The 25,590-nt window shown below is 54.5% G+C and overlaps 1 protein-coding gene across 2 annotated transcripts in view; it reads left to right on the top strand.

Annotated features, from left to right (window-relative positions):
• The window catches only part of TBC1D22A (TBC1 domain family member 22A), a 339,052-nt gene that overhangs the window by 8,811 nt on the left and 304,651 nt on the right, over positions 1-25,590 (top strand). For both annotated transcript variants that reach the window (XM_041754866.1, XM_041754865.1), the window contains exons 2-4: positions 15,171-15,227; positions 16,258-16,598; positions 21,287-21,463. In XM_041754866.1, the coding sequence (XP_041610800.1) occupies positions 15,171-15,227; positions 16,258-16,598; positions 21,287-21,463 (575 nt within the window). The remainder of the gene's footprint in view (positions 1-15,170; positions 15,228-16,257; positions 16,599-21,286; positions 21,464-25,590) is intronic.

The raw sequence follows: 25,590 nt of genomic DNA, 5'->3' as shown, positions 1-25,590 counted from the left end.
GGTGGGACTCTGCGTTGTTTTGTCAGAGTGGGCATCTAGAAGGGGCACCTGGCCATGCGTCTTTCAGAAATTAGGCTGCAGGAGAGAAGTGGGGGATGTTAGGTTTGATCCGGCTGGTAGTGAAATGAAATAGAGAGGCCAGGCAAAGGTGGGTTGAGGCAGGCTTTTTTTGGAAGCGCTCTTGGGCAAGGTTCCACAGCCCCACAAAGGAGTGAAGCTGGGCAAGTCTCGGCCGGGGAAGTGGTGCCCAGGGGAGTACATGCGAGTTTTTTAAGGGGGTGGGCTAAGGGGTTGTGTCTGTACTGGGGTGATAGATATTAGGGCATATTACTGGTGGAGTCAGTATTTGGGTGAGAACTGCTTATGGCCTTGTATGGGGTTTGGGTAAGGGGCGGTTCAGGTTTCCTGCATAGGTCCTGTCTTCCCCGATGACATGTCCTTGGGCTGTCTGCTGGTGGCGGGAAAGTTCCAAGGTGAGGGTGATAAGATGGAGGGTCCACGCCACTTTGTTGGTGCCTCCCAATCCCCCTTGATCTCCCCGGCCCAACATTCTGATCTTTTTGTTGTTTTAGGGCGTCCGTTCAGAGCTGGCTACTTCCTGCTGAGTAAGGGGCATTGTGGGGTCCCTCGGAAGTGAGCAAGCGGGAGTAGGGGTGTAGGAGGAGTTGGTTGACAGATACTCGAGACATTCTGCAAACTCATTCTTGGATGAATTGGAGAGTGCAAGGGGCCACCATTAATAGTATGCCTATGATTAGGAGTGGACCTAGAAGGGGGAGGAGCCGTGTGGCCAGTGGGGGCTGCCACCATCGGGGTGTCATTGGGCCGCTGGCATGGTATTGGGCCTCCAGAGACTCACGAAGTTTGGCGAGAGTGTGGAGATTGGGCTCCAGTGCACCTGTTTCACTGACGTAGTAACAGCATCCTTCGCTGAGAAACGTGCAGGCTCTGCCCTTGTCTGCGGTGAGGAGGCCAGAGGCGTGTGGGTTCTGGAGGGCCGGCTGGGCCACTGAGGTTACCTGGCGTTGCAGGGAGGCTGGAGACTCTGCCGAAGCCTCGATGGCCACTTGAAGCCTTTCAGGTCCCTGGTGGAGTCTACAGAGTGGATTAAGGCCCCGTCCCCAATCCCGTGGCCACCAGGGTGGAGGCCTGGGAGACCCCGATAACTAGTGGGAGAAAGACCGACCACTTGTTTCTGCTTTTCTGGGGGGCTGGCGAGGAGGGCTACTTCTGCCTGACTATAGATCATTAATCGTGGAGCCAGGGAGACCGGCAGACAGATGAGGGAGACAGAGGTACTGAGAGATTTAGAAACGGTGCCGTTGCACCAAAAGAAACCACCAATAGGGGCGTGATGAGAGGTAACACTTGACAAGGTGATGTTGCAGAGGGGGAAGAGTTAGGGGTGGAATAGCAGAAAGGGAATTGGCGGTTGAGGGGGTCGGTGAATAAGGGAATGTTACAGGGAGAGGGAGAAGGCCCCGGAGGTGTGGGTGTGGGGTTGGTGCAGTTAAATTGTTTGGGGAGGAGAACGGCCACCCCAAGGGGGGGCCTTGCCCAAGGCTGCACAGATAAAGCAGTGGGACAAATTAATAGGTTTAAGACCCTGTCGGTGAGTTTCTGAAATTGGAAATTGGGGACGAGAAGGAAAGGAGGTTTGATCTTTTAACTGGATTTTTCCTGGGGGGTGGTGAGTGGGCACAATTAGTTTAGAGGTGTCCCAGACTTGGGGAGATGAGTAAAGGGAGATGGGGTGGTGGGATCAGGGGAAATTAAGGGTAAGATGAGGTGAGCAGAGACCATGGGTGAGGGAGAAAGACGGATGGTGGCCTTGAGTTTATGTAGGATATCCCGGCTGAGGAGAGGAGCTGGGCGGGAAGGAATGATAAGGAAGGAGTGTGAGAAGGGGAACCCATCCAGGCTGCAAGAGAGGAGCGGGGTGGTCGGTGGAATAGAGGAGGTGCCATCACTTCCCACCACTGCTACCGGAGAGGGGAAACTGGCCCCTGAGTAGGAAGGCCGAACAGAGTAGGTCGCCCCCGTGTCCAACAGGAAGGATATGGACTTACCTGCTACCTGGAGTGTGACCCTGGGCTCGGGGGTGGGGCGGCTCCGAGTCTGGGCCCCGTCAGTCATCGTCCAATCCGAGTAGTCGGAAGGCTGAGTTTCCTCTGTGTGGAGACACCGAGGATTCTCGGAGGCTGGGGCAGGCGGATTTCCAGTGGCCTCTCATTCGACATTGAGGGCATGGCTGCGTTGGCTCCTTGGGATTGGGACATTGACGGGCCCAGCGTCCCTTGGTTCTGCATCTGAAGCAAGCCCCAGGCGGGTGTGGTTGGTTCCCCCTGTCTGTGGGCTCCCGGAGCCCGCCGACCGCAGGGCTGCCACCAAGGCTGGGGTCTGGAGTTGTACCTTCAGCTAGAGCCCGGCCTGCCTCTTAAGTTCAGCTGCTTCCTCTCAGGTGTTAAAGACGGTAAATGCCATTTTCACCAGGTTGGGAATGGAAATTTGAGGACCCTCCCTGGCCTTCTTTAATTTTTTACAGATATTGGGGGAGGACTGAGAGATAAAATGGGTTGAGTAGCCCGGGATGTGGAGGCGGGTCCAGGCGGGTGTACTGGGTTAAAGCTTCAGTGAGCCTATTAAAGAAAACTGCAGGGTTTTCATCTGGATTCTGAACGACTTCTCGGAGTTTGTCATAATTGATAGCCTTGTTGGAGGCCCCCCGCGTGCCAGCGATGAGACAGTGGACGTGCGGTTGCGCTGGCGGCCCTCCTGGCCAGCCTGATAATCCCGTCCGGGACCCACGGCGGGAACTGCCCAAGCACCGACTGGCAGAGTGGCATCCGTTGAGTGGACCTGGCCGGTGTGTTCTCGGACAGCAGCCTGGATGCGGCCCCTCTCTGCTGTGTAAGGGTGGCGGTCTGGACAACATGCAAATCATGCCAAATCAGGTCATATGCCTGCACCAAATATTGAAATTCCTTGACACAGTTGTCTGGGCTGGGTGAATAGGAGCCCAGTCGTTTCTCAATTTGGGAAAGATCTTGGAGTGAAGATGGGATGTGAACACGTATAACGCCCTCTGCACCCGCCACCTCTCATAAGGGACAGAGTAGGTCAGGGGAGGAAGAGACCCTGTGAGACCTTGTGTGGGTAGAGATCGGACGGGAGGCAAGAGGTGAAGGTTGGGGGTCAGGGATAGGTAAGGGTGTTTGGGATGCAGAGGGAGAGGGAGGGGGGCAGGAGGTTTGGGTAGGGAGGAGGAGGGCTATGGGTTCCCCTGACTGGGGGGCAAGTGAGACCCTCAGGAGGTTCTGAGAGGGGGGAAGGAGGATAGGAATCAGAGGCTTTTGTTTTTGGGACAAAAGGGGGTGGCGCCTGTGCCAGAAGGACTTGAGCAGTGGAACATTGGGAACAGAGGGAGGGACGAGAGCAGAGGTTCCAAAAAGCCTGAATGTAAGGGACCTCAGACTGTTTACCCTGGTGTTGACAGAGGTAGTTCAGGTCTGCAAGGATCTGGTAGTGAAGAGTCCCCTCGGGGCCATTGGGACTGGTTGTCTCGGTGGTATTGAGGCCAGGCCACTGTACAATAATGGATAAGACAGCGTTTTCTGAGATCCTGTGAGAACCCCAGAGTTTCGAAGTTGGCCAGTAGACAACCCAAGGGAGTTTTGGGGTCAAATTTGGATTGGGCAGTTCCCACGATTCCCGCTGGGTAACCCAGAGACTGAAAACAGGTGTCCCCGTTTGCAGCTCAGGGTCACGGACAGAAACAGAGGTCACTGTGAGGATGAGGACGTCTCCTGTTCCCAGGGACCAATAGAGAGCCACCCGGTGGCTCAGCGGAGTTGTCCTGGCGCGACCGCGGCTTCAGGCAGGACCACCTGGATAGGGGCACGGAATCGGGGGAACTTAACCTGGTGTCTCAAGGCATTGGGTTCAGTTGAGGTCCTGGTGATGAGAGGAGAGAGGCTTCCCACCAGCGTGGGGCCTCGATCTCCCGGGTTTCAGCACCAAATGTCAGGTTTGATATGGTTGGTAGTGAAACGAAATAGGCCAGGCAAAGGTGGGTTGGCCAAGCAAAGGTGGGTGGAGGCAGGCTTTTAATGAAAGTACTCTTGGGCAAGGTTCCATGGCCCCGCAAGGGAGTGAAGTTGGGGATGTCCCGGGGCCGGGGAAGTGGTGCCCAGGGGAGTACATGCGAGCTTTTTAAGGGGAGAGGTAAGGGGTTGTGTCTGTATGGGGTGATAGGTATTAAGGCATATGGTATGGGGCGAGAACTGCTCATGGCTTTATATGGGGTTTGGGTAAGGTGCGGTTCAGGTTTCCTGCATAGGTCCTGTCTCCCCCGATGATGTGTCCTTGGGAGGTCTGCTGGTGGTGGGAAAGTTCTGAGGCGAGGGTGACAAGATGGAGGGTCCGCGCCACTTTGTTGGTGCCTCCCGATCCCCCTTGATCCCACCGGCCCAACAGGGGAGATGGTTCATCACAGCTTCAAGTATTGGTGATGTTATTTTCTCCCTCCTTGGGGGGGGGGGGGCGGGCACTGGGCTGTGTGAGGGGTGGAGGCGGGCACGTAAGGCCATGTCTTGTGATTGGAGGATACGCCTGCCTCTGCTGGTGGCAGCCCTCTGGCCAGAAGAGCTGCTAGTGCCCCTGGGCATTCTTGGACACTGGCTGCTGTGGTACGGGTTGGCCTGTGAGGACGTGGTGGCTCTGGGCCCCGCTTTGTTTTCTTGGAATTGTGCTCTCCTCTTGGATTAGTTTTCTGTTCCCCAAACCAGTCACTAGAGCCATCGTGGCATTTCATGTCTCAATCAGATCTGGCTGCGTGGGCTGGTGTGATTTCCAGTGCTCTGACGGGCTGGTTCAGGCAAGGGCAGTGTAGGAGCTGATGGGAGGGAGGGCTCTCCTTCCATCCAGTTCTGAGAGAACCTGCTCCTGTGGATCCAGATTCCTTTACAGTGAAGATGCCTCGTCATTCAAATATTTGTGTAGCAAAGAAGTGTTAAATGTCTCAAGCATTTATTGGATGCCTTCTGTGTGCACACCAGGCCCTACAGCTGGTGCTGGCCTGGACCCCCGCAGTGAAGCCTGGGGGGTGCACTGCAGTTCCTGGGGTGGCCTGGGCGAGGGGAGGGGGAGATGCTGGCGGAGGGTGGAGGTGACCTCAGCCTGGACCTCGAAGGACCGTCAGTTCCTATAGGTACGGACTTGGTTGTGGGGGTGTTCTGCAGACAGGGCCCGGCGCTGGCCTTGGCAGCCAGGTGGCTGGATGAGGGCCCCGCTGAGGGAAAGGTGAACAGGAGACAGGAGTGCCGCCAGCAGGGACCTGACCTCAGGGGATGGGCCATCAGATGGGGTGTGCTGGGGGCCAGTGCTGTGCTGGGGGTCAGCGCGCCCCAAGCTGGGGTGGTTGTGTGGGGAGGGGCAGGAGAGGCACAGGGAAGGTTCCAGGTGTTCATCGCGGCTGACTCTGAGCTGGGGAGTGAAGCTGCCCCCGCCTGGCAGAGCTGGGACCAGAACCAGAGGCAGCGGGGCAGCTGCTGCAGCTCTGTCTTGGGACACTGGGAGTGGGGAGGGTGTAGCTGCGGGAAAGGCTTCAGGGTTTAGAAGGACATGGAGATTGGCTGAACGGGGCGGCATGCTTCAGGGAGGAGGTGAGGGTGGCCCTTGGGTCTTGGGTTGCTGTTCGTGGAGATGAAGTCATAGAAGGAGTTGGTGGCCTGGTCAGGAGAAGAAGAAACCAAGCCCTGATCCAGGGTGGTGGGGGCAGCAGATGGGTTCTAGATGGCACCGATGCGAGCCACCCCAGCAGGCCCAGGAGCTGCTGGTGGAAGAGGCCGGGAGGGTGCAGGAGGCAGGGGCGCCTGTTGGTCTTCCTGCCCGATTGGCGTGGTGGTTGTCCCAGGACTGGACACTGAGAAGTGGGCGTGAGGGGTGGCCCCTGGGGCAAAGCAGACTGTGACGGACCCCTTAGTGCGAGGTGGGGAGTGAGTGGCAGACCTGGCAGCGGCACCCGGGGCAGCCATCTGAGAAGCTTTTACCTGGAGGCATCGGTCAGTAGCATCAAGAGAGAGCGTGGTTTCCTGTAAAGTGGGAGGAGGCAGGGAGAGGCTGAGGAGCCTCTGCGTGGGCGGAATGGGGTGGGGGGGTGGGGGGCGCAGAGAAAGGTAGAAGGGGCTGGACGCATGCGCCTGGAGGCCAGAGGAGGGGGAGGCCTGCGGCAGAGGAGCAGGAGCAGAGCCTGTGGGGAGGTGGAGCTCGGGGGTGGCTGCCCCCGATTTCAGCAGATTTCAGCAGATTCTGAAAGCTTGTCTTTACTTATATTTTGTTTTCTATAATAAAGACTCATGGCTTTCATTTGGGTTGAGGTCTGCTGACACGTAACACTGTGTTTAGTGATGTGTGCGTATGATGTGACGATCTGATTTGAGGCGTCACACGGCTTGGGTTGTTTGTCTTCCCGTGGGAACTGTGAAGATCTGTCCTCTTAGCAGCTTTGGAGTGTGCAGCGCGCTGTTAGCCGCGGTCACCGTGCTGCCCGTCCCTTCCCCAGGAATCGTGGAGGCTGTGCCTCCTGCCCACTTTCCCCACGTTGCCTGCCCCCCCACCGCCCCACCAGCCTGTTCTCTGTGAGTCCGCACATTGCTTTTCTCAGGTGAAGGAAAACCGGATCGTAGACAAGCTCATTTCCAAGACCTATTTCAAGATGTCCCTGGAGCAACTTCCCAATTGGCTCAGTAATTGCCCGAGTGTCTGCTGGGATTTGGGGGCCGTGAGGAGCAGGGCGGGGGACCCTGTGGGGGCCCAGACGGTGGAGAGCACGTGGGCCAGGCGAGGTAACACTGTCGGGGGGCTGCTGTGGTTCCCGGTGCCGGGACAGCCTGAGGGATCTCTGACCTGGGGTCTCGGGGCCAGGAGCCAGGCGTGCAGTGGGTGGAGGGACCGTGTAGTTGTTTGCTCGGTGATGGCGTATCACACATTTTCCTCTGAAGCCCTCTCAAGTTAATTTCCTTGGAAAACTTACTTCTTCTGAATATTTTATAAACCTGGAGAACATCACCATGTGCTAGAACAAGCCTAATGGTAAATCAGGCGCTAATTGAGTTCATATTTCAACAAACCGCTGTGGAGTGCGGGGGCCTGGAGGCGGGGGGCTCCTGACCTGCCACGAGCCGTGGGCAGCAGTTCATCCTAGGTGACGGATGTCACAGCATTCTTCACTTACCTTTTGATGCTTAGGACATTTCATTTCCGCACGATTCTTTCCGTGGTCTCACGCAGGGCTGCTTCCCCTGCTGCTGTTCTAGCCTTTCATTGAGGGAAACAGAAGGCCATCCTGGGCCCCGTTCAGTCCCCCTTCCGTCTGTCCATCCGTCTTGTCTCAAAACCGGGGCCTTGGTGTTGGGGCGTCCAAGTCAAACCAGGAAAACCTTTGCTGGGAAGCGCATGACAGAATCACCTTATTGTCAAGCCCGAGCCGGAGGCCTTGCAGCATCACGGCTTCCCTCTGGCCTCGGTCCTCCTGCCCCTGTGCTTACCTGTGTTCTCGTGACCGTCCACCACCGAGGGAGTCTTAGTTTGGGGGGTGGTACCATGTGTGTCATTTTCACTTGAAGCTCCTGAGATGTTTTGTCCTGTGCTGTAGCGTTACAGACTTTTGTTCGGGGCTGCAGAAGTGGACTCGGATCTGTTTAAGGGGCTGTCGAGTGACGTTGGTCAGCCGGGTGGTTGATGCAGAAAGGCTTCCTTGCTTAAGCCTTTGACCCCCGAGGCACAGCCACCTTCCTGGATTCCTGGTCAGGGAGGAGATCCTTCTGCTTCTTCCCTCCTCCCCTCCTTCCCTCTCCATCCATCCATCCCTCTCTCCCTCCCTCCCTTGTCCCTCCCTCTCCATCCCCCTCTCTTTCCCTCCCTCTCCCTCTCTCTTTCCCTCTCTTCTTTCTTGAGCTGTCATTTGCAAATCCTCTATTTCACCCACTTAAAGTATTTTCCATCTATTCACGGAGTTGGACAGTCATCACCACAGTCAGTTTTAGAACACTTGCCTCACCACCAGGGCAGTGCTCGCCAAGCTCGCCGGCAGTGACTCCCGGTTCCCTCCTCCCCAGCTCCTGGCTGCTGCTCATCTACTTTTTGTTTCTGTAGATTTGCTTATTCTAGACATTTGCTTATTCCTGTGTGTGGAATCACATAGCCTCTGGTCTTTGTGACTGGTTTCCGTCACTGAACGTAGTATTTTCAGGCTTCATCCACGGGGGGGCATGGATGTCAGCACTTCCTTCCTTGTTGTAACCTGACAATGGGCATAGGTGATGGACCTTGTGACTGTACACTTTGGCTATTATAAGTGACACAGTATATATTTTTTTGTGTTGATGTTTGTTTTCATTTCTCTTGGGTGTGGACCTTGGAAGTGGAAATACAGGGTCATGTGGTAAGTATCTGATCTTTGAGGACCTGCCAGCCTGTCTTCCAAAGCGGCTGCACCGTTTTTATATCCCCATCGATAGGATGTAAGATTTGAATTTCTTTCCATTCTCATCAACACTTGTAATTACCCTTTTAATTTTTACCATCCTTCTGGGTGTGAAGTAGTATCCTATTGTGGGTTTAATTTGCATTTCTCTGATGATGGAAGATTTTGGGTTTGCTTTCTGCAAGGTTTCAGTGTCCATTGTAACCAGGACAGGGGTGGGCTGGGGGTCCGAGTCAGCAGGTAGTATCCTGGAGGGGCACTCTATTTTCTGGCCCCTTGGGTGGCTGAGCCCTCCTCTGGCAGCCACACAGGGAACACGCATGGTCCTCCATCCAGCATGAGGGATAAGCTGGCACACATACACAGTTTAAGCTGTTGCATTCTTTTCCTGGGCCAGCCTCCCCGCCTCCCCCCACCCCTCCACCCCCATCATTATTCTGAATTTGTTTTCACTGCCATCATGCACTAGGAGTTTTAGCCACTTGTGTATGTATCCAAAATGATAGATAGTGTCATTTTCTATTTTTAAAAGCTTTCTTTTTTTTTTTTTTTTTAAAGCTTTCTTAAATGATGTCATGCTGTGTATATTCAAGGTACCCTTCATTGGTACATTTATAAATTTACCGATCTTGATTCTCGTAGTTCCTTTGTGTTTACTATGGTTAGTATTCTGTTATATGTGTATGTTCCAGTTTGTTTATTCATTATTCAGTTGATAATGGATATCTAGGGTTTTCTGGAAATTTTTTTTCTTTTTAGTATTAGCGACGTTGCCAAACCTGTCTCTTGTGTCCTTAGTCAAGGGTTTTCCACAGCGTGTACCTAGAAGTGACATTATGTCATGTCTGTCTGCTTTTCGTAAGGAATCACTAGGGTCCTCTTCAAAGCAGTGAATTACTGTAGTGTTTTAAAGCAGTACGATTTATTAAAAAGTTTATTGGTTAACATATTTTTTAAAGAACGATTTCATTATGTGAAATGAGGTAGGTATGTTAGTTGACACTTACTCTTTTAAAATGGCTTTAGCTGAAGCTTGTTTTTCTGTTTAGCTATGCAAGACCAGATAAAAGTGCAGTTTTAATAAGATAAAATGAGATGCCTTTTAGTCTAAGCTTGAACTTTGCTGGAACATTTTCTGCTCAATAAACACAAGTAGTGTGCCCATGAAGAATTAATGTGTTTGTGCTGTCCTGGGAGGGAAGGAGCCTGCAGCTTGGGCTAATGCTTCAAGACTTGTAGAAATGACTTCTGTGTGGTGGGCAGAGAGGCCCCATTGCCCATTGGTCTTGAGCTGTATTTGTGTATTGAGACAGGAGGGCAGGGTGCAAGTGAACAAGGTAGATGGGTAATATTGGTGAGTGCTATCTGTAGGTCCCTTGGTGGTAGTCAAGCTGCTGCCAGTTATGGCTGTCTCATTTCTTCCTTGTTCTTATTCCCACTTCTGGGACAAGGAAGCTAAAGCCTAGAGCAATTATACAGGCCCTTTGATTCTTAAAACTGGAAACTTTCTTTTTTTTTTTTCCCCAAAGATTTTATTCATTCATTCATTCATTCATGAAAGACACACAGAGAAAGAGAGAGAGGCAGAGACATAGGCAGAGGGAGAAGCAGGCTCCATGCAGGGAGCCCAACGTGGGACTCGATCCCGGGTCTCCAGGATCACACCCTGGGCTGAAGGCGGCGCTAAACCGCTGCACCACCCGGGCTGCCCCAAAACTGGAAACTTTCTATCAAGGTCAGGGAATCCTCCAAGAGATTTCTAGAAAGGGACCATGACAGAGAGGTCAACAACAAAACCCCCCAAACCCTCCTGGATTCTGTGGGTTAGGGATTCAGACTGGTCACAGGGGATGGCTTGTCCCTATTCCATGGTGTCACTGGGAAAGTTCAGAGGCTGGATGGAAATCAGAAGGCTGGTCACACACACGCATCGAGGTTGATGCGGCTGTCAGCTGGGACGTAACCTAAAGCTGTTGGCTCTATTGCTTCCAGGTGAGCTCTCCATGCGGCTAGCTTGGGCTTCTTCAAAGCCTGGTGTCTGGGTTCCAGGAGAGAACCCAAGAGAACTAGGTAGAAGCTGTGCTGCCTTTTAAAAATTTAACATCTTCACTGAGATTCACATATAATATGGTTTGCCCATTTAAATTCGCATACACCATTCCTTCGTTCACGGGGTGAAAATCAGTGGCATTCATTCTGAGAAATGAATTGAATTCTTTCATTCTCAGAAAGAAGCTCTGTAGTCTCTTGCTGTTACGCTGGCCTCCTATCCTCCCCCCCAAGCAACCACTTATCTATCTCTGTCTCTATAGATTTCTGTTCTAGACATTTTCGTGTCAATGGGATCGTGTAATAGGTGTTTCTTTATGACCAGCTTCGCACACTTAGCGTGCTGTTTTCAGGGCTCTTCCTCAGAGCATGTGCCAGTGCAACACTTTATAGCTGAGTACTGTTCTGGGGAATAATGTTCCACTTTACCGGGTTTTTTTTCTCGTAGAACATTACATATACCAATTCATTGTTTTGTTTTTATAAGCAAACGTTAAGGTTCTTACAAGTTTGGAGTCCAGCGTGCTTGTCTTTGCCTGCCTGGTACTCCTCATGATGCCCGTCACAAAGCGGGGGCCATCAGATGCCCATTCAATTTTGATGAAAAATTTTAGAATATAAAAGAACATTTTCTGTAATTAAAATGTGCCATAGGCACAGGAATGTAGGAACTAATGGAAAACTGAAAAAATGCCCCAATATAGAAGAATCTTCTGCATATTGAAGATAATCAGTAGTGAAAAGGGTAGGTTTTTAACAAATAGGCATTGGAGCAGTGGATTATTATTATTATTTTTTTTACAGTTTTATTCTATAGTATGTAGCAAAAATAAAATAAATTCTAGGTGACTCAAAACTAAAGGGTAGAAGATAAAAGCACAGAAGTGTGGAACAAGAACACAGTTGGATATTTACACCATCTCAGTAGGTCTGCTGAGCTGAATGTTTGTGTGCTCCCAAAACTCCCATGAAGCCTTAACACCCCGAGTGAGGGTGTAAGGAGGGTGGGGTCTTTGGGGGATGAGGAGGTCCTGAGGCTGGAGCCCCCTGTGGTGGGATTAGGTCCTTTATAAAAGAGGCCCCATAGCGCCTCCCTGCCCTTTCCACTGGGTGAGGACACAGCGAGCAGGTACCAGCTGAGGCCCTTGCCAGAACCTTGGTCTTGGACTTCCAGCCTCTAGAAACGTGAGGAACAAATGCCCTTGTTTATAAGCTGCCCTGTGCGTGGTATTTTTGTTATAGCAGCTGGAACAGACTAAGACAGGTAGGGGTGGGCTTTTTTAAGTAGAGTCCTCAGAGGAGAGCCCTGGGTAACACATACAAGTGAGGTTGGCTTAACCACAGAGACCTTTAAGCTTCCGTCAGCCAGGAAGATGGATTTGTCACCTGGCACTATTCTGTTCCATTCTGGTTTTCTGTTGCTGCTGTAACAAATCAGCACAAACCTATAGGCTGATAGTGCACATTTATCTTCTAGTTCTGGAGGTCACAGGTCGGACATGGGTCTTGCTGGGCTAAAATGAAGGTGTTGGCAGGGCTTTCTGGAGGTCGTAGGAGAAGGCTTTTCCTTAGCCTCTCCAGCTTCTCTGGGCTTCCCACAGTCCTTGGCTCGTGGCCCCCTGTGTCCATCTTCACAGCCAGGAGTGTAGCCTTGACCAGGGCATTCTTCATACCCTCGGAGGGAGGGAGAACTTCTAAGGACTCAGGGTTAGATTGGGCCCACTCGGCTAATATGGGGTGCTCTCCTAGGGCTTAGATCTTCCGTTGCATCTGCAAAGCCCCCTTTGCCGTGGGAGGTGACACACACGTTCTGGGATTGGGATATGACGTCTTTAGCCATTATTCTGCTAACCACGCTGCCTGAATGACAGCAGGTTTTTACTAAGCAGTGAGAAGAGGGTGAACACCCCTTAGAAAGATGGGCAGAGGGTCTGAATAGGCAGTTGACAGAAGTAGCACAAGTGCACAAAAATATTGAGAAATTGCTTAACCTCAAAAATAATTGAGACACATGACCAGCCATTGAGGCCATTTTTCTCCCATTAAATTAGCAGTGATTTGTGGTCTGTCCACATGGCTGTGGGGCACGTGGACGGACCACCTGTGGCAGTGTGCATCACAAGCCACATTGGTTAAACGAGTTATGGTGTAGTTATGTGGTGGGACCTTCCAGGGAGATGGCACCGGCCACCAGTGAGTTCACTGTTGCTCATTCTATTCTATGACTTTTATTTTAAAATTATTTTTTCTATTATGATTTTTAAAAAAGATTTGAGAGAGAGAGAGTGAAAGAGATCACAAGCAGAGGGAGTGGTAGGGGGAGAGGGAAAAGCAGGCTTCCTGCTGAGCAGGGAGGTTTTGTAACCTCCTGCTTGTTGCTCCCAAAGCTGGGTTGGATCCCAGGACCCCAGGATGATGACCTGATCCACGACGCTTAACCCACAGAGCCAGCTAGGCGCCTCTTTTGATTATGACTTTTAAAAACTTTAAACAATTGGAAATAATTAGAGATTTATAAGGGGCTGCAGAGAAACGTATGGCGAAATCATGTGTGCTTTTTCATTGTTATGTTTTTACTTTTTAATTATTTATTATTATTTATTCATGAGAGAGAGAGGCAGAGACACTGGTTGAAGGAGAAGCAGTCTCCCTGTGGGGAGCCCAATGTGGGATTTGATCCCTGGGATCATGACCTGAGCTGAGCCAAAGGCACTCAACCATTGAACCACCCCAGCACCCCCATCGTTGTTTTTATTTTTTTTAATTTTTTAATTTTTTAAAGATTTTATTTATTTATTCATGAGAAACAGAGAGGGAGGCAGAGATACAGGAAGAGGGAGAAGTGGGCTCCATGCAGGGAGCCTGACATGGGACTCGATCCCAGGTCTCCAGGATCACACCCTGGGCTGAAGGCGGTGCTAAACTGCTGAGCCACTTGGGCTGCCCCCATTGTTGTTTTTTTAAAAATATTATTTGATTACTTCTTTTTTTTTTAAAATTTTTTAATTTATTTATGATAGTCATACAGAGAGAGAGAGAGAGAGAGAGAGAGGGGCAGAGACACAGGCAGAGGGAGGAGCAGGCTCCATGCACCGGGAGCCTGACGTGGGATTCGATCCCCATTGTTGTTTTTAAATTTAATATGTAGCATACTTTTTTTGTACTTGCCAATACATGTAAATAAATGCATTTAAGTAAGTTGGATGGTAACAGTATAGGGAAACCGTCATGATGTGTTACTTAGTGAAAAGTAGGATTTCATTCTATTTTTAAAAATTAAAACGGGATCCCTGGGTGGCGCAGCGGTTTGGCGCCTTCCTTTGGCCCAGGGTGCGATCCTGGAGACCCGGGATCGAATCCCACATCGGGCTCCGGGTGCATGGAGCCTGCTTCTCCCTCTGCCTATGTCTCTGCCTCTCTCTTTCTCTCTCTGAGACTATCATAAATAAAAAAAAAATTTAAAAAAAATTAAAACATTTCTGGGTGCACGAAAGGCCTCTGTGTCTGCATTAGCGTTAGCCTGCACATCCCCGTCACAAGGTCCGCCAAGCTTTGCACGGGGACCATAATGGGCCGTGTCACCGCTAGTGGCTGAGCCGAACCGAACGCTGCTAGAGGCCTGCTTATCCCATGTCCTGGGGAGGGGGTGGCTGCAGTGGGCACCCTGCAAGGCCATCTGAGAGCCGAGCTCTTGCTCATCTTCCCGCTGTGCCTGCGTCCTCGGGTGGTTTTATAACCTCCTGCTCGTTGCTCCCCGGGGTGTGAAGGCTGGGGAGACCTGGGCCTCACATCCGTCCGTGTTCCCGGCAGGAAGAACGGGGGAGCCAGGGGAGCCAGGGCCCGAGGGTGTGCCTGCTCGGCTTGGCTCCTCCAGGCAGACAAGGAAGGGTCTGTACTACTTGTGACTGACCTGAACCCTGGGTCACGATCCCCCCTTGCCCCGGGTGGACGTCCCCCGTGGAGGAAAGGGTGTGGCTGGGGTCACTCAGCTGACCACCCCGGCTTTCTGCTGTGGGCGTTATTTTGTTTCCATCTGTTTTCCAAGTTTACTCTGATGGCAGAAGACTTTATTTTTAATTTTATTTTTTAGAAAATACTTAGAGAAAGCAAGTGCCGTAGTGGCGGGGGAGCGGCAGCAGAGGGAGAAGCGGGGAGCCCGTTGCAGGACTCGATCCCATGACCCCGGGATCACGCCCTGAGCTGAAGGCAGACACTCAACCACTGAGCCCCCCAGGGGCCCCCAGAAGACTTTTATAATAAAACCATTGTGTCTTTAAAAAAATACATTTAACTTCTTTTTGCGATTCTGCATTTTGTGTTTGGACACAATGGCCCCAGAGGAGAACTCCCAGGCGAGCATGTCAGCATTCATTCTGGGTGCTGCCGGTGGCACTCGGTCCGGGGTGGGCGCCTGAGGCCCTGGTGATGTGGTCTGAGGCCCGTTGGCAGGGCGTGCTGAATGCCCCGTTGTGTGTGTGGTGAGGGCTTGTATGGCGCCATTCATCCCTCCCAGACGGGCCCTTGGGACCCGAGGCTGCTGAGGGAGGGTTGCTGGGACCTGGTCCTTCCCTGGGCCGGGGGTGGGCTTGTGGGGAGGCCGAAGAGGCTAATCGGTTTTCCCTGTCTTTTTAAACAGCATCCAGCACGTGTATGGCGCCCAGCACCCCCCTTTCGACCCACTGCTACATGGCACGTAAGTGGGGCCTGCGCTCGGGGTGCATCACATGTGCTCTTGGGAGCCCCTGGTCTCCCGCCTGCTCCCCGGGAGTCCCGAGGGGAGGAAGGCAGTCTTCCCTCCAGCAGATGTGTTGAGACCCGGCGTGGCTTGTCCTCTGGAGGAGGGCAGATGGGGAAGCCCAGCCCGAAGTGGAGGGGCCTGTTCAGGAGAGCACGTAGCTGGCACCCCCTTAGCAGGAGGGGGGCCTGGCTCCTGTTCACCGTGGTTAACTCGCCCCTTGCCCTCCACTGCCCTCTCTGCCCAGCGGCCTGGGGCTCGCCCTGCCCCTGGCTGCGCTCCTCCACCCAAGGCACATGGGGTGGTGTGGCCCCGCAGGAGCACACCGGCAGATGTTACAGGACACACCACGGGGCTCTTGCTTGAGCTGTGCTGTGTCCAAGTCCATACACCTGAGGCCTGGGTTGTGGGAACGGCCACTCCTGTGGCCTCCACCTGCCTTAGCAGGTTTGCGGGCACCTGCTGACGTGAGGTCTTGGGATTTGGTCTGAAGGCCATGACTGCTGTCCTGGGCTTCCTCCTAAATGGCTTTTGTCACTGAGCAGAGACTGCTCAGCGGGACTCCCTCTTGAGAGCCTCTCCCTCTTGCCACTGAATCCTAGGAGTCCTCCTTGGTGGTGGTTCTTGTTGTTTTTAAAAGATTATTTATATACCTATGAGAGAGAGAGAACATGAGCACAAGCACAAGCACGAGTGGGGAGGTGGGGTGGAGGGAGAGGGAGAAGCAGGCTCCTGGCTTAGTAAGGAACCCGATACAGGACTCGATCCCAGTACCCTGAGATCATGACCTAGGCCGAAGGCAGATGCTCAACCACTGAGCCCCCCCAGGTGCCCGAGGAGTCCTCTTTAGGATGCCTCTTTGGGTTGCTCAGTTGAAGCTGAAAATTTGAATGTACACTTTTCATCTGGAGGCTTCTTTCTGCCTGGTTTTAGGGTGAGTTCTCTCTAGCCTCCGGGAGGACAAGTCAAGTCTGCCTTTCCTTTGCAGCTTGCTCAAGGCCACGCCCAAGGCACCCAGCACCCCCGTGAAGGCCAAGAGAATCAGCACTTTCCAGGAGTTTGAGAGCAACACCAGCGATGCCTGGGATGCCGGTGAGGACGAGGATGGGCTCCTGGCCATGGCGGCGGAGAGCCTGAGCAGCGATGTGGTCATGGAGACGGCCAACCGTGTCCTGCGCAACCACAGCCAGCGGCAGGAGCGCCACAAGCTGCAGGAGGCTCCGGGCCCTGAGCAGAAGCCAAAGCCTGTGGCCGAGCCCCCTTTGGTCCCAAGCGGTGACATCCGGCTGGTGAAGTCCATCAGCGAGAGCCACACATCCTGTCCTGCAGGTGGGCCGGGGGCACGAGGACACGCAGTGTGAGAGGGAAAGAGGCTGGAGTCCTTTCTCTGTGGGACGTTACGGGGGTTCTGTTCTACATGTGGCGGGAGCTGATGCCCTTGAAAGACCTTGAGGTTGTTAACCCGCGTGCCTGCAGGCCTTCCTGAAGCTGTGGACTTTATTTTGTGTTCCCAGCAGAGGGCGTGGTGTGTGGCTTTCATGGGCAGGGTGTGAGGGGCCCACAGTGGGCACGAGGCCCCGGGGGACCCTGACTCCCTTGGCTGTGTGCCATGGTTGTTCCAGGGGTGACATTTCCAGCTGTGGGGCCAGGCCAGCTGCACATTCAGAGGCTGTACGTCCTTTGGCCACTTCCCAGGATCCCCCCAGGGACACGACACGTGGGCTCAGGGTCTGTAGGGGAGGGTCTGGGGTTCGGAATTGCCCCATTTGGGTTATAAACTTATATCCCTGTGCCTAGTGCTCAGTGGCCTTCCTGGAGCTCATTACTTTTGCTCTTTTGGTTTTGGAGGGCCTGTGATGTTAAACAACATAGTTCTGTGAAGAGCCTCTGTGACGGGTCAGGGCCTGCTCTCAGGGCTTGGAACACCCCAAGGAAGTACCTGCCCTGGAGCACACATTCTGGCAAGGGAGACAGACGCTGACCTATGCGTGATCAGTAAGAAGGCCTGGAGTGTGCAGGGAGGTGACACGTGCCATGGGTCGCAACAGAGGTGGGACGTGGTCACAGAGCAGGCCGGACCTGGGGTGTAACCTTAAATCAGACTGCCAGGTCGCCCTTCTGAGAACGTGACACATGAGCATCAGTGAGGTGAAGGGGTGAGGCGTGGGGCTGGTGGCAGAGGGGCCAGCCCTCGCAGCCAGAGGCTCACCGACTCCCTCCCCCAGGGTCTCCGAGGGTCAGGGGGCTTGCCCCTTGTTTACAAAGGACAGAAGAGGGAGTCGTGCAGCCTCAGCTTGTCCTCCTGGGACACACGGAGCTGGCGTTTATCCCTCGTTTAGCTTTCAGAAACACTTCCCGGGAGCTGACTAACATTTAGAGCATCACACGTCTCTGTAGGCGAGAACGCTGTGAATTAGCTCCTTCGACCAGTTTTCATATTGGGATCTAAACTATTTTTCTCTAAAATAGGCCCAACTTCAAAGTATTTGAGCTTAAAAATGAAAATCCCGTTAGGGCTCCTGGGAGAGCTCAGGGATCCCTGGGACTGACGCAGTGCTCGCCGAGCGCCCCAGCCCAGCAGTGCCGTCAACCTGTGTGCCTCTTCAGGCCAGCAGGTGCCCCGAGTTCCTCTGCCCTTTGCTGTGCCCCCACCTCCGGGGCCTGGGTGGAGCCTCTGTCACTCCTGCCATCGGAGCAGTTGCTGGGAGGGCCTCAGCTCCCCTGGAGGTGGGGGCCCGTCCCTGCTGAGTGGGCTGGGTGTCCACTTGGGCCGCAGGGCTGCCCTGGCAAGAGTACCACAGGCCCATGGTGTAGGCTCAGCAGAAGGCTCTGTCTCAATCCTGGAGGCTGTAGCCGCCCCTGACAACGAACAGACCCCTCAGCTTCGCAGCCACTTTAGTAGGAGAAAGCTTATGGGGGAGGCATGGGGGCCATGCTGACGGTGGGGCAGGGTTTCAAGTCCAGGGCCCCTGACTCCAGGGCCTGCTGCTAGCCTCTGGCCTCGCTGCAGAGAACAGGGCTTTTCCCCAGTGATTCGACCCCCGGGGCACACGAGGTCATGTTTTAGGACCTTTTCGGTGGTTACATCTGGGGTGGGGAGTGTGCTCGTGGCGTGAAGTGGGCGGGGACCACGGGTGCCTGGCTCCCAGGAACTCTCTGGCCCGACTGCACAGTGCCGAGGGGGAGAGGGCTGCTCTCGAGCCCGAGGTGGCCTCTCAGGGAGCTGGTGCCACAGGAGGCTGGCAGTGGTGGGCAGGACTCATGAGCCTGTGTTCAGTCCCCTTGGTGGCCTGTTAGTCCTGGGGATGGCTTACTCGGTGTCACAGCTAAGACGACCGTGTCAGTTCTTGTTCTTGCTGGGCTGGGCCCGGTGCGGACGTGTTGGCTGGCAGTCGAGTGGGGAGACCCGGGGACGAGTCTTTCACCTCCGTGAGCAGGTGGGAGCCTTGGAGCGGTGGATAGGACCCAGAAGCACCCGGGGTAGAAGGCCCAGTTTTGTTGAGGAGGGCCAGGGGCATGTCAGGGAGGCTTCAGAGAGGAGGTGAAGTCTGTAGGGTTGCCAGGAGGGTGAGGTTCCAGGCTCAGGAGGTGAGGGCATCCTGGCCGAGGGGAGGTGCCGGTGGGCTGGGCTGGCTGACTGTATGCTTCATCTGCACGGTTTGCACCTTCTCCGAAGGTGGGGACCGTGTCCCATTTTTTTTGTTTCTCTTTGGTTTCCTGTGTCATTACATAAATGTCAATGAGAAAAAGCGAGCTGTCTTCAGGGCCTGGTGACCGTGGGCTCCCCCCTCCTCCACGCCCTGTCCCACCCTCGTCCCTGCATGGGCCACATGGCCGTGGGCCAGGCCAGGCCTCCATTCAGGTGAGGGACCTGTGGGTTCCATTTCCCGTGATTGCTCGAAGGAGCAGCGTTGTGTCATTTGGAAAATCCTGGACACTATGTTTTACGGTCTGGTTGGCATGCTGCTTGCCCTTGCCACTGCTAGCGTTTATGTCGGATGCCTGTCCTTTTACAGTGCGGCTCTGTGGGGAGCCCACGTCACCCCACGCAGAGTCCACAGGGCCTGTCGGCTGCCCTCAGCTGTGGCCTTCAGTGCTGGATTGATGGCGGTTGAAAGTTCAGGGACGGCGTAGCAGGGGGGCCCAGGCTGGCCTTCCCCATGCTGCTTCTTTACTTTTGATCGTCTGATTTTCTTCATCAAGTCTGAGAAGCCTGTGCCTTTGTACCTTAAGTCAGATGTCCTTTGCTCGACTCAGGGTGCCCCTGGCCAAAGGGTGAAGCCCGCCTTCGGCCGTGGAGGGCTCAGTGGGCATGGCCGGGGGAGGACCGTCTCCTTGGCTGACTGTGACCGAGCTGGACACTGACGGTGCATGTGAGACCCACTCCAGGGGCCCCGGAGGGGTCGCTGGCTGTCGATCTTCCTGCTTCCTCGGGGGGCAGGTGGGGGCATCACTGTGCTCTGCCCAGGAGGAAGTGGTCCTTATGTGTCTGCATAAATGACACCGGTCTCTCTAAGATGGTAGATGAATAAACCCAGCACGTTTAGTCCTGCGGGAGAACGTGGAACTGTCCCTCCGGCCGATCGTCTTTCCTAGAGAATCACGACTCTCGGTGGAGTAGGCGATCCCGAGGGCGGGGAGGGGGGTCTGAGCACCGCCACCCTGGGCTCCCCGAGGCAGGCACATGGGGAGGTCTGCAGGGAGGGGTCAGCCCTGAGGAAGGCTTGCAGGAGCTCTCTCCTCCACGCCCACTTCTGCAGGCGTTTCTGGAAGCTTAACTGGGCCAGACTCTGCCCGGAGGCCGTGGGCCGTCTTGCTTCTCCGTGGCCCGTCTTGCTTCTCTGTGGCCCAAGGGTTTCTGCATGAAGCCTTTCCCCTCTGTTTTCAGGCTCAGGACTCTGCTCTGCCAGCAGGAGGGAGCTGGTGGGAGTCGAGGTGGTGGCCAGGAGCCCACATGTTTGCTTCACACTGTTTGTTTCTTGTCCCCTTTCCTGGAATTTATTTTCTCCACTGTTTTTTTTTTTAATTATTTTAATTATTTTTATTTTTTTATTTTTAAAGATTTTATGTATTCATAGAGACACACACACACACACACACACACAGAGGCAGAGACACAGGCAGAGGGACAAGCAGGCTCCATGCAGAGAGCCCAACCTGGGACTCGATCCAGGGTCTCCAGGATCACGCCCTGGGCTGCAGGCTGCGCCAAACCGCTGCGCCACCGGGGCTGCCCCTCTCCACTGGTTTAAATTCCAGTTTTGGAAGATGTGGTTGGTCCTGGCAGCTCCTTCTGAGTGACCTGTTGGGCCTCAGGCTCTCTCCTGTGGCTCTTCCCTGTCTCGGGTTGCTGGATTTAGTGCACTGTGTCCCCTCGGCACTGTGTTTCCCTGTCGCAGGGTCGGTGGGCCGTCAGGCGTGGTGGTGGGTGGCACCCTGGGTTGGGGGTAGATGGGCCTGCAGCCTGCTGCCTCCCCCTCCCCCCCAGCTTGCAGTGGGCTCTAGCTTCCTGTGCTTTGTCTTGGTGATGGCCCCTGCCCTGCCTCCTTCCTGGGGCCTGGGGAGATCTGCGGGCTGCAAAGAGTCCTCAGTGCCGCTACGTGTGCCTCGGTGGCTTCCTTCTATGCTCAGGCCCAGGTGATGCCTGTGGGCACGCTCATCCCAGCTCTACATCAACAGACCCTGGGATCGTGTCACCTGGGTCTGCTTTGGGGGCACCCTGACTCTTGGTGCACCCCGAGATGGTCTTGGGTTTTCTCTGTGTCATCCTGCTTCTGCGTGGGACCCTACCTACTTTCCTTGGGTATAATTCTGTACCGGGAAGCCAGTGGCTTCATGAGCGCTCACTGATCTCACTCCATGCTGAGTAGTCCGGGTCTGCACTGCCCAGTGGTGCAGGAAGGGACAACTGTGACACGGTGGCATTCACAGAGGGCAGGTGGGAGCCTTCCAACTGGGAACATTGTTGGGGGGGGGTCCAGGAAGCCATCCTCACCATGTGCTCTCTCTCTCCGCAGAAAGCGCCAGCGATACTGTCCCCCTGCAGCGGTCCCAGTCTCTCCCACACTCGGTGACTGTCGCACTGGGTGGGACGTCTGACCCCAGTGCCCTCAGCAGCTCAGCGTTAAGTGAAAGAGAGGCCTCTCGGCTCGACAAGTTCAAGCAGCTTCTTGCCGGCCCCCACACAGACCTCGGTGAGTCCCCCAGCGGGCACGTGTGCCTTGTCCTCTTGGTGCTTCGTGCCCAGGCTCCCATGTGTGGTTTACTTTGTTGGAGGGTGGTCTGTGTTGTGCCAGGAAGTCACGAAGACAGGAGTTGTTTGTCCTCGAAGGTTACTCTAGAGTGTTTTGGTAATGGGCTTCCAAAGCAGTTGATATGGCATTTTTCTGTTCTTTTTTTCTTAACGCCCCCATTGAACTCCTTTGGCTTCTCAGAGCTGCAGGGCCAGCCAGGCTGCCATGCCTGCTCTTCAGAGTGTTCCGGGGGAACAGAGCTGGTGACTGGTGTCCTGATCGCTGCTGACTTCACCTTCCTTTGGGGGCTTAGTGTCGGTGTAGCACGTGACAGGCCGTGAGCATCCCGGGGAGCCAGGGCGGGGCTTGGGTGGGCAGGCCAGCAGGAGACGATCCAGGCACCATTCTGCTTCTTGGGGGTCACGATAGCCATGCGGCTGCGCTGCAACCAGGCTCTGAGGCGTGTGCCTGCTTTCAGGTCCACCTGCTGGAGTTCCGCTCGCTTCGTCGTTCTTGCCTCTACACGTCTCCTCTCTGTGGAGTGCCGCTCTGCCTCGGGCGCCTTGCTGGATGCGGGAGCTCTCCTGAATGTGGGATGTGGCATGGTCCTGAGCTCACTCCTCGAGGAGTGATGTGGCGAGGAGTGATGTGGCATGGTCCTGAGCTCACTCCTCGGGCTGGTGTGCCCGTTGGGCAGTGCCCCACTCGGCCAGCAGGTGGCGCATGAGGCCCACAGATGGGACGCCCAGCCGCCAGGGAGGCGGAGCCTGCAGAAGCTGAGGGGCGGGCCTGGCGCCTGGGTGCTGCTCTCTCTGCTGCGAAGGGGTCTTTCCCCCGGGTTTCTTCCTTTACGTTTCCCTATTGTTGTGCTCGTGCTGTGTAACACAGTCACTGGGCACTGGAGGATGTGCCGTAAAGATGTGGCACTCCTTCCCCCAACCCTGCTTGCCCTCTTTTCGTGGTTCTGGGCGTCTTATTCCACAGACAGTTGATGCACAAGACGTTTTAAACTTTCTATTTTGATGTAATTTCAAGTTTACAAAAAAGCTGCAAGAACAGAAGTGATTCCTCTATTCACCATTTGTTTGCACTTTGCCCCATTTTCATTGTGCTTGAGCGTGTGCATGTATCCCTGAACCGTGTGAGTCCGTGGAGAGAGTGTGTCCCCGGGCTCCTGAGAGTGAGACGCTTGGTCCTCGTGGTCCCAGGATTGTCATCGGTCAGGACATTTCACAGTGATGCGGTGCTCCTCGCTCCTCCTCCTTGGGAGGTCGTCCACACTCACGCTGTGCCAGTCGTCCCAGGAATGTCCGCTGGGTGCTTTTCCCGGTGGGTCCTCCCGGTCAGCCTGGAGTGGGTCCCGGCGTGCACGGTGTCTCCGGGCAGGCCAGCTCTTCTGCGACGCCCCTTGCCCCTCCGCGCGGGTTGTCTCGTGTTCCTCCTGATGAGATTCGGGCCCGTCGTCGTGGCAGGGACGTCCCTGTGGTAGGAGCCCACAGGGCTGGTTCGTCTTACTGTTGAAGAGTCCACTCCAATGACTGGTGAACACGATGCCCGTCAGTTCCTGCCCTGGGAGGGGCCTTTCTTCCTGTGGCAATTCAGAAGTCACTTGGGGAGAGACGCTTTGGAGTCTGCACGTTTATATACTTGCTTTCTTTCTCCACACATGGTAATGCTGCTCTGCCCCCCTCTTTATTTTATTTATTTATTTTTAAAGATTTTACTTATTTGAGAGAGAGCGAGAGAAAGACCGACAGAGAGAGAGAGAGAGCATGAGTGCACAAGCAGGGGGAGAGGTAGGCAGAGGAAGAAGCAGCCTCCCCGCTGAGCAGGGAGCCCCATGTGGGGCTCGATCCCAGGACCCTGAGACCATGACCTGAGTCAAAGGCAGACTTAACCCTCTGAGCCACCCAGGCGCCCTATGCCCCCCACTTTAAGCTTCACAGCGTATTTCCCGGGATAGCGCTAGGGAACCATCTGGCCTGTACGTGCCATGTAGCGTGCCGCTCTGTGGTGCCCAGGACTCATTTACTGCCCCTCCTGATGGGCACTTAGCTTATTCCCAGCTTCCTGTCATTACAACAGGCTTGGAAACTGTCTTTCAGACCAGTGATCCCCACCCTGTGTTGGTGACTAGTGGTGGTCATCGAGCATCCTGAAATGTGCGTCGGGGAGAGGAGGAGCTTGCGAACTTGGTGGGTGGAAGTCTCACCTACGAGACTGGGAAGTCGGGTGGGTTGGGCACGGAATCGTGGAATCTAGTTGGGGGTTTGAGCACGTTCCTTGGCCACTTGCCTTTTCGGCTGACCAAAACACCTGTACCCCTGAGGCAGGTCCCAGGGTGCACGGAGGGTGGAGGTTCTGAGGACGATTGCTGGCTGGGAGTGTGGGTTCAGTGCTCTCAGCCCCGAGACGGAAGCGAGCCTGGTAGTGCTCCTGGGGCCCTCATTTGCCCACCCAGCGGTGCTAGCTGCACGCAGTGTGCAGACCCAGGGAGGGGTGCGTGTAGATTGCTTAGGACCATGCCCAGCACATGGTAAACACTCAGCAGTGCTGGTTGTCTACCTTCTTCACCTGTGTTGGTTGGGCTCCTTACCCTTTACCTGGATTTTCAGAGCCCTGCTGCACGTGGTCACCATGTGGTCACCATGTGGTCACCGCCAGTCAGGGCGGTTTGCACAGATCCTCTTGGCTGAGTTAAGTGGTTTCTGACGGTAGGGGGCAGGGAGGTACTTGACGAAGACAGGATACACTGATAGGAATTGCAGTTCCGGGTCGGGAGCTGAGCCCCCATTGGTCTCTTCGTGGGCTTCGTCAGGGGGATAACTTGTGGCAATTCCAGTCCTTTGCACAACAGAGCTTTCAGGACTCGTGGGAAAGAGGCTGTGTGCCGGCAGGAGGGAAGGTTAATACGTAAAAATAAGATTCTTTTGTTGAGTTGGTGGCATTATGAATGTTTTCTGTCTTCAGCATTCTGTTTAAGTATCAAATCTCACACCAAAAAGCTTTCAAAGTTAAACAATTACTGGATTTGTATTTAGTGGCAGGAGAAAACACAGCCAGTAAATTGCCTGTTTTTATAAGGCATTTAAGATAGCCTTGGAAGACAGTGGAATATATTATCTTCCACATTACATAAAAGACATAAGTGGCAAATATTTGCCAATGTTGGAGAAGCAAATCACTGATGTGAGAAGTGCCCACAGAAATGATTGTACCTGCTGAATGTCATCTCGTCGGCGGAGAGCTGTGTTTCTTTGTTTAGCTTGTGCTCTGTTATGAGCCTGGGGATGAAAGTAGCAAATAGAACTTAACAGCTCATTCTGCTCTTAGCATTGACTCAATATTTACTCGTGCAAAAGGCTGCTGCTTTGAAGCCCAAGAAAATGACACTTGGAGGCGTTCATTTTTACCGCGTGCGTCTGTGCGTGGGAGCAGGATGGGGCCGAGGGCAGAATGTGCCGTCCAGAGGCCCCTTGGAGCCGCCGTGTCTCAGTGTTGGGGCCTCCAGGTCACGGGGGCTCCGGGCCTTCCTCTGCAACCACAGAGGGAGAGAGGCTGGGTGCACGGCCTCCTGCCAGCTCCCCCTCCCGAGCACGCAGTCTGGCTGGAGGGCGGAGGGTGTCCCCGTACGTGGAGGTGGGGAGGAGACATGTTTTCTAGGGGGAAGGGCTCAGTGGAGCTGAGTTAGCTGTTCCCTCAGGGGCCTTGGCTGGGGGATGGCCCTGTGGGGCCCAGGTGACAGGAGGAGGCAGTCTGGCCTTGGTGCCAGGCCTGGCTCTGCGCCATCCACTCTCAGCAGGTGACTGGGGAAGTTGGGCCCACCCTGCAGGGTCCTGTGACCGGAAGGTCATCTACGGAAAGCACCCACATGGTCCACTCATTCAGCCAGGCTTCGCCGAGCACTTGCTGTCGGTATAGGCCCTGGAGAGAAACGGAACCAGAGCCCCCGGGCTGTGCTCTCCGGGAGCTGACATTCTGGTTGAGACAGGCACGCACACGTACACAGTACTGCATAAACGTCAGAAACTGCAGGAAGGTGCTACATGCACGTGGAAAACAAAACCGCCGAGGTAAAGCCTGGGTGC

The sequence above is a fragment of the Vulpes lagopus genome, chromosome 5, assembly GCF_018345385.1.
Source record: "Vulpes lagopus strain Blue_001 chromosome 5, ASM1834538v1, whole genome shotgun sequence".
In the NCBI taxonomy this organism is placed as follows: domain Eukaryota; kingdom Metazoa; phylum Chordata; class Mammalia; order Carnivora; family Canidae; genus Vulpes; species Vulpes lagopus.
This window is presented reverse-complemented; position numbering and strand designations above follow the sequence as displayed.